This window comes from Argentina silus (genome assembly GCF_951799395.1).
Source record: "Argentina silus genome assembly, chromosome: 16".
Lineage (NCBI taxonomy): Eukaryota > Metazoa > Chordata > Actinopteri > Argentiniformes > Argentinidae > Argentina > Argentina silus.
In genome coordinates, this window is record NC_139670.1 from 17,842,875 (window position 1) to 17,856,958 (window position 14,084).

Genomic DNA, 14,084 nt, shown 5'->3' on the forward strand with positions numbered 1-14,084 from the left:
AGTGTCTTGTATTTATTAGACGTTTTCTACTGTAGCCTATGTAACTTCTGTGTACTCCACCTTGATCATTGTACAGTGCAATGCATGGACCACAACACAAGGATTATGACGATGATGCTCTTGATAACACTAAGTAGCACCATGCAACCACGAAAAAAACATTTCAGCTCTCTCCAAAAGCAGTTTTCCAGTCGCTTCAGCAAAACTGCATTTCCCACGAGCAATATTTGTTTGCTATTTATGGAAGTAACAGGGGTTTTGTATTACATCCAATATTCAATACTGTATGTGAGATACTGAAAGGGAGAGGGCCACATGATATGTCCTCTACTATAACGTGTCAAAAGAAACAACAAGCCAATAGATTGAGAATGAATGCTGAAATTCTACTGATGCAGCAAAAGGGTCAAGGTCAGCTAATTGACCATGCACGCAACATGTTGACTCAGGGATTTTCGCTGTCCTTCCTAAGGAAACTTCAAAGACATGTTAGGGACAAACACTGAATAAAGAACACTGAACGCGTGATGACTACAAAAATTTGAGTCAATGCCTGTCTGATGAGAACGTGACTCATATATATGCCATGTAGCTGACGCTTTTATCCAAAGCGACTTACATTGCAGTGACTGCATACATTTCAGGATAGATGGTCCCAGCGGGAATTAAACCCACCACCTAAGCATTGTTAGCGCCATGCTCTACCAACTGAGCCACAGAGGACTCATCATCATGAAGTTTACAACCCCAGCATTGATGCTTGTTGCAGTGATAATGTCGGTAACGTAGCACTAAGCTAAGTGCCAGTTAGCTCGGTCAACAACGAAGGCTCTGATGTGAAGGACGCTCTCTAATCTTGTTCTGCCCTTACTGCTGGCCAGACACGTAGGTTACATTAGCACCTGTACCTGGTCCATGGCATGGTGTGCTGCAGGTCAGTGTTCTAAGTCTTCATTAGCCTTGAAGTCAGGAATAGACCGTTTTAGGTTTTGAGGTCTGTGAATGAGCATATTGTAGGCTATAAGGACTAAAGGGCCTATCATTTTTCGCTGAAGGTGCATATACAGAAATGTCTCCTTGACATCCTGTGTTCTTTGACAGGGATATTTTGGGGCCAGTGTGTGGCTGCTTTGTAATCGATAACTATTTATGGTCAGTGCTGCATCCTCTCCGTGCATGCTATTTCTGCAGCATGAAATACAATGCTTACATAGCATATACAGTAGCATCAACACACCCACTTTCAGTGCTTCCAGGCAGGATAATCATGCTTCCATTAGAAGACTTCTAGACTCAAGAATTAAAGCCTATAAAGTATATCACTCAGAGCTGACCGGCAGGAGCCAGACGTTGAAGCATTGATTTTCAGCTAATGCACTTTTACAGAGTGGTATGTATCATCAAGCCTTCTTCATGAGATTTATTTAACAACATTTTTACAACATTCTTGGGCATTTCGTGGCCCAAGCACTGCAGGGGGGGGGAAAAAACAATGCTCCCCTGACTAAGCTTTTTATGTAAAGTCAGTGTGTACAAATGCCACAGACATGCGCATCGCATTGATCCCATCAGCTCCTCTCCCTCTCTCCCACCATGTAACATAGTCCCACTGTATCTGACCAGAGCCCTATACTGTACATGTGGCCTACATACACAACTCTGATCACCTGTTCCTAATAGTGTTTGTCTATTTGTCTAGACTTTATTTAACCAGGATACATTCATTGCTGGCTTTCAACTGAGTAGCTTAGGGGATACATACATAAAAACATGAAAAAACATAATCACAGTACATTAGGATAATATACTGGATCTACAAATGCCTACAGTGACACAACATGCAAGTCAGGATAGATAGTACTGTACTACAGTATCGCTAAACACCCTTGCCCCATATGATGTAATGACTCTGGAGCTTTGCCATTCTCAACAGCCCTATTAAATAACACTGCGCTTTATGTAACAGAGGATGTTCGGTGAAACACGCACACTTGATTGAGTTACCTTGCTTGAGACCTGAAGATTTGCATTAGCTCCCAGGGTAAATGCCTAGGTTTCAGCTCGGTGGGCTCAGCGAACGCATGTTTGATCCCGATTGCTCGGCCACATCTACCCTGACACTGTAATTCATCTTATAAAGTGAAAGCATTAACTGTCTGCTGCTTCAGTAACCAGTAGTGAGCAGGCAAAAGAATGACCCCAGTTGATCTAAAAACAGAAAAAACCTCCCACTGGCAAATGAATAGTAAAATCAGACAGCTATCAACATGAAGCAGATTGGCCTCTTTTACTCTTTAAGGCTGACTGGCTAGGAGGCTGATCTGAGATCACATCTCCTTAATGATCAGTAATTACACTAAACTCACAGTTTACCGACAGTCTGAGAGTTGCTAGACAGCCAGCTGAGATGTACAGATGGTAGCTAAACCCTGTTAATATAAGAGAAACCTTTCTCAGTCCATTCCTCATTTCTACCTCCACCAGCCTAACTTGCCACACACACACACACACACACACGCGTGCGCATGCACACACACACACACACCTACACACACACACACACACACACACACACACACACACACGTGCGCATGCACACACACACACACACACACCTACACACACACACACACACACACACACACACCTACACACACACACACACACACACACACACACACACACACACACTCCGACTCTAAGAAACAAACAGATGGCAAAAGTCAACCTCTATATGAAATCAGGGCAGGCTCTGCAGAGTCTGTCCAGATAACCATGTTACATAACAACGATGTGCTAGTGAGCTAAACTCCCCTCCGTCCCATGGTTTTATCCTCTCTGACTCACAATCACTGTCCATCTGGATACTAGTGGACACATACAGTCATGAGAAAAAATATTAAGTTATTCTCTTAAAAATATGGACATATCAATATGTTATCTTCTTTCTAACAATGTCTATAGATAAAGGGGATGTAATTGAACAAAAAACTATGAAAATGTAACTTTGTAATCATTTATTTAACGAAAAATTAACAATAATGCCAATTCCTACTGAGGAAAAAGTTAGGACACCCTATGCCCTAATAGCTAGTATTGCCCCCCTTGGCTGAAATAACCTCAATTAGACGTTTCTTATAACTGTCTACAGGTCTCTGACATCAATTGGGAGAAAGTTTTTCCCACTCCTCCTTGCAGAATTCTTTCAGCTGTGTGATGTTCGAGGGGTGTCTTGCATGCACAGCCAGTTTCAAATCAATCCACAGCATCTCAATAAGATTAAGATCCGGGCTTTGACTTGACCATTCCAGAACTCTCAATTTATTTTTCTTGAGCCATACCTTGGTAGATTTACTGAAATGTTTTGGGTCATTGTCATGTTGCATGGTCCACATCTGCTTCAGCTTCAACTTTCGAACAGATGGTCTCACATTTTCCTCAAGCACCCTCTGATACAATACAAAATTCATAGTGGATTCTATGATGGTGAGCTGACCAGGCCCTGCTGCAGAAAAGCAGCCCCAAACCATGACATTTCCACCCCCATGCTTCACAGTTGGTATGAGGTTCTTGTTCTCAAATGCTGTCTTGGTTTTGCGCCAAACATGTCTACTCTTACTGTGCCCAAATAGTTCAACTTTGGATTCATCTGTCCAAAGCACATTGTTCCAGAAGTTCTGGTCTTTCTCTAGGTGTTCTCTGGCAAACTTTAGTCTTGCCCTGATGTTTTTTTTTGACAGCAGGGGTTTCCTCCTTGCACACCTCCCATGTAATGCAAACTTGTTCAGTCTCTTTCTTATGGTGGATGCATGTACTTTGACATCAATTGTGGCAAGAGATACCTGTAGGTCTCGTGATGACATTCTGGGATTGTTGGAGACTTCTTTAAGCATCTTTCGGTCAGCTCTTATGCTGAACTTGCTTGGGCGGCCTGACCTGGCCATGTTGGTGGTGGTTTTAAATGTTCTCCACTTGTAAATTATTTTCCGGACAGTGGAATGGCCAATTTCGAATAGTTTGGAGATCTTTTTATATCCCTTCCCAGACTCATATGCATCTACAATTTTTCTTCTGAAGGCCTCAGAGAGCTCTTTTGATCTCGCCATGGTGATGCAACTCACTTCAACAATCAAGAGGAAACCAAACTAAATATCTGAGGCTTAAATAGGACAGGCTCCTCCAAAATCCTCTGTAACGATGTTCTAATCATTTGCACCTGATGTGGTGCTCTTTATTATAATTTTAGGCATTTTAAGTGGAACTAAATGTGGGGGTGTCCTAACTTTTTCCTCACAAGAAGATTGCATTTCTATTAATTACATTTTACCAATCATTTTTTAAATAATTTGTTTCAGTTGTATTTGTTTAGTTATATTACCTCAATTTTTCAATATTGTTCAAATGAATATCAAATGTCCATATGTTTGAATATGTTGAAGAAGACAAAGGTTTTCATAGGGTGTCCTAATTTTTTCTCATGACTGTAAATCCCCAGCCAGCCAGGTTCCTAGTATACAGTATGGCCTGGCCTGTGCTGATGAAACCAACTGGTGGGCATGTGTTGTGGTGTCGAGAAATGCCCTTATTACTGGGGATTATTGTTCCAGAACGCGCAAGGCTGCCAGACAGCATGAAAAACCACAGAAACAATATTGTCAAAGATTTGATAGACGTGAGCAATCAGGGCATGTCACTGATTCATGATACACGTGTATATATGTATTGGGGTCAATTATTGATTCAATTTGATCAATTCAGGGAGTGAATTAAAATGTCAATTCAGTAATCGAAATGCTACCATTTATTTTCAATACATTGAAAAAACCTTGCAAATAAAAGGCATTTTGCCATTCTTGATTTGGATTTTTAATTCACTTCCCAACTGTGGTGGAGTATGATCCATTCTTATCAGTGTAAAACTGTGTCCCCATCAGGCAAGTCCTGTCCTGTTCTGTTGTTGTGTTCCACTGGCCATGCAACTCTGCAAACCTAGTAATCTGTGGCACATGACACATGACGTGTTTGAAGTGGAAGTCAGTCTAATGTTAACCTCCTCTAAAACGGTAATCTAATTATCCTTCTACCCTTCACTCTCTAAGCCAGCCTTCAGTTGATAAGCCTCAACTGAAGGCATTGTAAACTGTCAGACTGCCTCTCCGAGTCCCGAAGAACTTACTACACAAGTTTGAATGAAATTAGATACATACCAAATAGCTAAATGTGACTGAAATGGCAATTCCTGAGGGATTTTGGTTTAGTGTTACCATCAATTTGCTAACTTCCACAATTCCACACTATTACAGCTCCCTATAGTGGCTTAGCTACAGCCCACCACCCATCGCAAATACAGAATACAAAATGTACAGTAATGAGGTATGTCTAACATTTGACATCTTGATATAATGTTATTTCTCTAGAATTCAAAGTCATGTTCAAAGTGAATTCCCATTCTATCTTTGCTAACCCTTTGACACAACTACATATATCTTGACGAGCCACACAAGATAGAGATAGAGTCCCATTAAGATGTGAAGAGCAAAATGGAAATGAATAAGATACAAACAAAAGCCAATAGAATGTATTCTGCATTCATCTGTATTCACCATTCTCCTGGGACATTAATCTGTCCATCAATGAGTATGTAAGGCTCTTTTCAAAGATCTGCCCATTCCCTGGTGGAACATAGAGTCCTACAGAGACGAGGTCCTTGATAGATTCAGTTACTGTCAGCTGGAAGAAAAAGGCTGCCAATTGACACTGGCTATTCATAGGGGAAAGTCACAATGTGGCCATTTTGAATTTCCATGAGTCAGACCGGATTGCTTTCCCTCATCCGAAAGAAGGGATGATGATATCTGTGAAAGCTGTGCAGCCCTAGACACGATAGTACCCAAAGTCAGGACGGGTCCTCTGAACTTTATCGTTCAGCAGCGTTACCGTGACCTTGTAATGGCTATCAAGTACAGAATCTGCTCTGTATCACTATGGATGGATTTTATAGCGATGGCCATTGTCTAAACTGGAACTCTTCACCTTTTAATTTGACAGCAAGAAACATTTTGGGGGCTATGATTTGTTATTGTACTATATATCTGTCAATAAAAAGGCTTTGCTACAGTAATCCCTATATGCATCCCTTGTTGCTTGGGTATTGAATATGAATAGTTAATCTTACTTAATACTTAATACTTACCTGAATTGACCGCACCATGCCAATATCCCTGAGCGGTGTTACCATAACAGCATTGCTTAATAATGGATTGTTTTTTCATTGTTGCTTATGTAAGTCCAGTAAAACCAGTTTTACATGAGGTAATATTGTGTTTACACACAATATAAGGTGACTTATGATGAGGTTGAAAGCCACTGTTGATATACCTTTAGATAAGTACACTGGACAAATACATGGAATAAAGGTTTTTAATTTAGTATACTCCAAGTATAAGCCAAGTCATGTCATAGAGAGATGGTATGATTAATTACAAGTGTGCTTGACACTGGTTGATAAAATTGTACCTTGCATTCTCTCTGAAATCAAAATGAATGTATCTGCAACATGTATATATTTATAGCAAATCTATCTTAATGCCTTTTATCAGTCAAGGGATACTCTGAATACTAATTTAACAGTTTCACTGCTCCTTGTTCTTTGGTGTAATATCATTGCCACCTGGTGGACCAAAGATGGTATCATAATTTCATTGTGAATAGCGTTCTCAGATTTTCACTTGCTTTATATCATTCTTCTGTATGTATCATGTTCATGTTTTAAACTTCTTAACATTTGTGGGCCTAATGGATGTGTATGATCTATGTTTCTGGATAAAAAGGGGACTTATTGTCCAGTAACATGTGTCTATTGTAAAACCTAAAATATGAAACAAAAATATATTTAAAATATATATAAATATACATTTCAGTAATGGGCAAGTAACATTAACAAGGTTAAATAGTGTATACTCATAAATTTTCATCACACTTTGAGGATTAAGAAGTCCTCAATATGTAATATGCAGAAAACACTGAAGCTGAATCTATCTGTAGAAGTCAATTAAATCAATGGTTAGAGTGTAGATTAACTGAAACACTAGATAACAGTGCTCAGGCCAATTTATAGCAAAGTGCAGATGTGTGGTCTTCCAAAATGCAGTCATGAGTGTGTCCTTTGAGATGTGCACTGGCCTGGTGGCGCACAAAGTAAGGCAACACAATGTCTTACAAGAAGTTGTAAATTCAAATCCCAAGTGAGGACACATTAAAAAGTGAGTACAGTGAATTCAAATGCAAAATGTAATCCTGATTCTAAAAAATACCATCATATTAATAAAACACTTGCACTGGATAGTGAAATAGGGGGGGGGACTAGAAAACATCACACTTTTTTGTGCGTAAGTATCCATTTGTTAAGGAAGTTCACATTACATCATATTAGACCTATAATGTTGTATTTACATAATTAGGCACCATTTAAAAAAATATTATTTTCAACTGTGAGATGGTTTGATGCTGATCGTCAATGTTAATAAAACGTTCATTTTAAACCCATGTGCAAACCATGCATCAGTTTCTTTCGTTTTTTACTGTAGCCCAACTGTGACACAACATGTGTTTTAAAAGACAGCTTATCATCTATTCAAATGCCCAGGTACTTATAATGTGAGAGTTTTTCAGGGTACAAATATGTACATCATTGTAATCAATATTACAGGAAAGCAAAAAAAAATACATTTGGCTTTGTCCTCATTCAGCACCAGCTTAAGGTCCATAAGCGATTTCTTTTAATATCAAAACCTTTCTGAAGGTCAAGAATAGGCTACTGAAATGAGGGGGCACAGGAGTAGACAACAGTCTCACCAGCATACATATGTCAATGACTTTAGCTTGAAAAGAGGGTGGCACAGATGGGTATTCTATGCTGACCAAGCCTTTACCATGAAACTGTGATTTGGTAGCACAGCCTGTGAATGACTGGAATCTTAGTAAAGCTTGACTTAAGCTCAGCCTCTCAAGCTATTCACAGATCTCCTGATAGTTCTTTCCCATACCAAACACAACCCACATGTCCATGGTTGGATATTGTAGTGTGGAAGTTGCAATGGAGAACAGACAATAACTTTATAAACTTCAAATCTTTATTCAAGTAATAACACCAACAGATAATACATGTAATAAATCTTGCCTATGAATTAAAGAATGTCCAGTCCCATACATTTCACCACACTTAATATAGACAGTACTTAAACCAACAACCCCTCTAAAAGTGATGGACCACACAGCAAAGGAACCAACAGTGAAAACCAGCGAACAACTTCCATCAGTAAGATACTGCAACATAAACACAACATAAAACTGTTGAATTATCTACAATCATCATTCCTTCTGCAAGTTGAAAAACAAACCAGTTTGTAGGACTATAGCTGTATCCACTGTTCAAAAACATTCATGTCTGTGCAACTTTTTCAAGGGCATCTTTAAGATGAATACAGACTCTTGTGCCTCTTCATTATCACATTCTGGAATTGCCCTTTGACAGCACAGACTGATCTTTGTGATATAGATCTACTTTCAGACTTCATGTTTTTTGTTGTGCACCTTGTCTGACAACATTCCAAAATAGCTCCTTGCTTGTTTGTTGGATTTTTGAGAAAGTCAGAAAACATAATTGTTCTAACAGTGGATACAGATAGCAGTCTTACTTGCTAGTTTGTTCTTCAGACTTGCAGAAGAATATCCAACCATGGACAAATGTGTTACTTTTGGTATGGGAAAGAACTATCAGGAGATCAACCTGGAATCACCCAATTTCACATTGCTAGAGAGATATACATGCATTCTGTATTACACAAAACAACCTCAACACTGGGCATCCCTTCTAGGATGTTTTTTATGTCACCTCAGCAGTAACTGTTTTTTTGTTTTTTTTCAAATATGTTTTTAGGGCATTTCTGCTTTATTGGGATAGAGACAGTAGAGATTGACAGGAAGGATGGGAGAGAGAGGAGGGATGACATGCAAGATAGGTTGAGGGTCGGAATCGAACCAGGAACCTTGCGATTACGTGGTAAGCGCATTAGTGTGCTACGCCACTAAGCGCCCCACCTAAGGAGTAACTGTACCAATTTTCAGGCTTTAATCCACCTCCTAATGTTTCTTTTCGCTAAGGCACCAGACTAAAATGCAGTTTTGTAAAATGTACAGTTGTTCATGAACAAACCAACACTATTTATGGTAAACGGTAAACAGTAGTGGACCTAAAATGTAACCTTGCAGAAAACATTTATTAACATTGAGAAAACTAAACTGAATTCCATCTACTAATCTTGAATCTTGAATCTTAATGTACATTGAGTTCTATCCTGCAGGTAAGGCTGACAGATCCAAACCAATGGCAGATAAACTCTGTATTAGAAGGCTATGATCAATAGTATCAAAAGCCTTAGAGAGGTCAATAAAGATGGCTGCACAATGCTGTTTCTTATCCAGAGAGATCACAATGCCATGTATGGTGCTTTGTCCTGACCTAAAACATAATACATAGCCTGCAGAGATAAAATGTTGCATATTCAATCACATATCCCTCACATATTCTTTTTTTATCCATAATGATGTTAGAAGTAGATACAACTTGATGAGGTAGAGAGGGAAAGGAACTATCACATTTCGATGATTTAACTGCCCTCCAAAATGTAGTTGTGTCACCACCAGACTCAGAGATAATGTTTACTGTAAATAGTAGTTTGATTTAGCCTTCTTTACCATAGCAGTACACCTATTTCTAAGTTGTCTGAAGGATATACATTTAGAGTAAATAAACTTTTAGCGCGAGAGAGAGAGAGAGAGAGAGAGAGAGAGAGAGAGAGAGAGAGAGGCGGGGGGAGAGAGAGAGAGAGAAATTAAACTAGAACTTCCTTTCCACTGAATTTGAGCGCGATCATATCTTCATCATGCCTTCAAACAGACTTCTTGATAAGAGACTGCAGACAGTATTTTTTGGAAGAAAAACAAATCATACAGTCGGCCAATACTGCATTTACAAGACTGGGGCTTCACCAATGTTCATCAATATTTCAGGTTACTGAAAGACAGAGTATGATAATAATGGCACACTTACTGTCTGATAGTAATAAAATAAAATGACCATACTTTATTAATCACCAGTGTGTTAGCTCTGGATGTCATTGCCATATTTTCTTTGAGGGGCGATTCATATTTTATATAGTATGTTTGTGTTTGCTTGTAGAGGTTCTCTCAGAGAACCATTCAGTATAGCCATAGCTCTTGCGTAAGAAATCACACATCATGGGCTTAGAATGTATTTATAATGTTTGCCTTTATAAAGATGTGGGGGATACTTTAAACATCAGCGGTACTGATAATACTGTGTACTGTTCCAAAATACTATTCCCACAATGAGCAGCCATTTATGATTAATTTATGATTGAACAATTACATGGAATGACCGTTTCTGCTTTCATCTGCACTGATTACACCCAATAAAAAAGAAAACGGACAATATTTTTTTAAAACTTCATGGTTTGTCGAAGGAAATGGTGATATTGCAGGCAGCTGTAGCTTCAGTCAAGGTATAATAACTACCTATGACCTGTGGTCACAGATGATTACATATAAACGATACAGATTCAGTATCACCACGAGGAAATTCTTAATGGTGAAGAAGATCAGCATTTGGTGGATGACATCAAAGTAGATCAAGACGGTCAGTCGGACGACCAGGAAGGGTCCGTCCTGGATGAAGAGGCTCTCTACAATGCTCCAGATGTCAATCCTGAGTCGTGTGAGGAGAGAGCCACTCTGGGACTCAGAGTACTCGTCTGGTCCTGCAGTCACCACTGAGGAAGAAATAAATACACTTCTCAACCATCATGAAGGGTAAAACCTGTGTTAGGCCTGAGTCAGTCAGGCTGAGTTCAATGTTTGCTGCTGAAAGTCGCCACATTCATGTGTAGCAGAGATGATTTGCAATAACGGCCCTATGATGAGGAAGCCCTGTCTGCAACTTCTAAGCCCAGATATAGCCCTTGTACCACAAGGAGGTCTTCTTGGTATAACGGTTTACTTCTGTGGCAGCCATGCAAGACGTCCCCATTTTAAACCCTGATAGTTACACATGCAGTTTTTTTTTATACAGTGATATCATCATAATTGTAATACATCTCATCACCATAACACTGTATGAGCCTACAATAATGGAATAGAGACATACAGTACCTGACAGATCAAAGGGGAACTGTAACATGGTCCACGTCCACACACCTAAAATGATGTACACCAGATTGGGACTGTTATCCCTGTCAGAGACATAATTGGATATGATGGTCAAAAGTGTGTCGTTTCCAAAGAAACTCTGGACTTTCATGGTTCTCTGCATGTGTGTTCTCACTTGACATCAGACAGTGTCTCACTGGTGAACTCCAGTATGTCTGCGGCGGTGCCGACAAAGATGAGCAGGAGCTGAGAGAGCTGGTGTCTGGTGACGCCTCCACCGACCGGCAGCAGCCACTTGCCCAGAATCAGCAGGATGAGGAGGATTTGGTGCAATGCTAGAATCCAGTCGTTGGGGCACACAGACTTCAGCACACTCACAGAATCCTTTTGATACAGTAACAATCACAGATGAACATTATAGTGTACACATGCGCCCAATCCCAAATTGACCTTTAGACCCTCACCCCTTTGTACTTGTAGACATCTTAGAGGATTATACAGGTGTAAGCAGCATGTAAGCAGAATTGTCACCATATTGCTTCCCCTTATCCAAGCCGTTAGATCTCCAGATGTACTTAAGGGGCAGGGGCTAAGGGTTACATCAAACCCATTCAGTTTTGTTATTTTGAAAGATCCCTCTACAGTGCAAAAAATCTAAAGGTGTGACCCTCCCAAAGCCATGACTGAAGGCAGTGGAAACCCTCAAGTACAGAGCAGTCTCAGTCCAAGGAGCATGAGCATAAAAAGGCTGTGTGTGCTGAGTTTGTAATTGTTTTTATTGAGGGTGGGTTGTTACATTAAAAAAAACAAGTCTGTAAATGTATTCAAAACATCAACTCAGCTCACAACAGAGTCTTTGAATGATGAACCAGCATTACTAAACAAACATACGGAAAAGAGACCCACTGTCTATACAAGCCCACTATAAAAAAAAGTAGCCCTCTGGACACAATAAAGGAACTGTGATGTTGAAGAAAGGGTACCTTAAAAATGTCACTTCCATTGGTTGAATTCCTCAACATATCGAATAGACGCAATGAATCAAGTTTGTCACACTGAAAATAAAAATAAAAGTATGAGTTCAACTGTTTTGTGACATATGCATTAAATAGAGAAAGAGAGAGAGAGAGAGAGAGAGAGAGAGAGAGAGAGAGAGACCTTTTACTGTAAAATGACGTTGATGCATAATGAACTAAACATATTTGTGGGGGAAAATCAAAGATGAGCATACCCGTGAATCACTAGATTTGTTTTCTTGATGATGCAACTCCAGAATCCACAGAGATGGAATGATACTGATGAGGAACAGAAAAATTGATGGAGAAAACCTGGATAAATTAAAATTGGTTATAGGGTTAGGGTTATAAAATCAATACTTATTTTAAAAAGGTATTATTTTACAAAAGCATGTATTCTTACCATTTATAATCCTTCCCTTTTCTTCTCTTCAAAGTAAAAATCATCTCGGCCACAAGAGGTAGAAATAGGATTGTCAGACACCAGTAGAGACCGTTATTCTTAACCATCACCACTCTCCATACTCCAATCAGTGAGATTAGAATGAAGAATGATCTGGTAACAATCGCGCAAGTAAACTTCATTATCATTTTTCTGTCTAGATCCTGGAAACACCAACAGCAACGTTATTCACATTCTCATGTCACCTCAACGTACTGTAGCGTTCATAAAATAAAAGTTGGGGCAAAATGAAGGCACGCCTCCTAGCATCCTATGCCCAAAAGTTGATCTATTTTTTTGCGCGACAGTTGTGTTTGAGTTAATGTGTTTGAGGGGGATCTTCAAAGCAGTGCAACATGTGTGTGTTCTCCCTATCGTTTCAATAAAACATAGGAACGCATCGACTTCAATGACATTATCTAAACCACAGGCACAGGAAGATGTATATGCTTGCAAAATAATGTTTCGTCCATAGTGCTATCAATCAATCAATCAATCATGCATGACCGCTGTCCATGGTGCGTCTATTGCGTTGCGAAATCAGTGGTGGAAACATTTACAAGGTAGGCCTTCAACTGTCTGTTTTATGGAGCACTCAAGTGTTTGCAAAGATTGTGACTTTTGTTCCCAAATGTATCGTTTGTAAAACAGTCATTAAACATGTTCAAAATGGACTTGGCTGCATGTCCACTCAGCAGTTCCATTATCCACGATACAGCACACCCCACGGGCATTTTCATTGTGTCAGTTAGTTATTGTATCACAGTTAGTCAAAAACGAACCAAACTTACGTACAACGGTTATGAGAGCATTGTTTTTTTAACGTTTTTTAAACTTTAAAATGCAAACGCTGGATCTCTGTAACTCTCGCAATGTTGGATTGGCATTGTTATTTGATGGTTGTTGGTTAGTCACATGTTGGTTGGAACAGTTTATTAGATATTGTAATATCTAATAAATTGGTTCTTTTTTAATGTTGACTTAAGGTTGTCATTTCGTGCTCATCATCTAATGTTGCTACATGATTGTCCATGGGTTGCAAATTAAAGTTTTCTTAACACTGGCTGTTGACAATCAGCATCAGACCATCTCACAGTTGGAAACTATAGTTGTTGTTTTTTTTATGTTGCTCATTTACCTAGATACTATGATAAAAGTCTAATATTGATGTAATGTGAACTTCCTAACCAAATGGAAAAAGAAAAAGAAAAGTTGATGTTCTAGTTTTCACCTCAATTTCACTTATCTGAGGAATGGTGTTAACTGTATCCACTTTTCATGTGTCCTTATCTGGGATTCAAACTCATAACCTCTTGTAAGACAACACAGTGCATTACATGCTACACCACCTGATCAGTGTAGATTTGAAACACTCTCATGACTACATATTGGGAAGACCA

At 39.3% G+C, this 14,084-nt stretch overlaps 1 protein-coding gene across 1 annotated transcript; it reads right to left on the reverse strand.

The window, feature by feature from the left end:
* Positions 1–10,596: 10,596 nt before the first annotated feature.
* Positions 10,597–12,833, reverse strand: LOC310817583 (transmembrane protein 26-like; the record flags this gene model as incomplete). The annotated part of the gene is made up of 6 exons (XM_083688221.1): positions 10,597–10,850; positions 11,230–11,309; positions 11,402–11,610; positions 12,210–12,281; positions 12,458–12,554; positions 12,646–12,833. 6 exons carry the CDS (start codon positions 12,831–12,833, stop codon positions 10,597–10,599), a joined length of 900 nt encoding a protein of 299 aa, XP_083544347.1.
* Between the last annotated feature and the right edge of the window lie 1,251 nt (positions 12,834–14,084).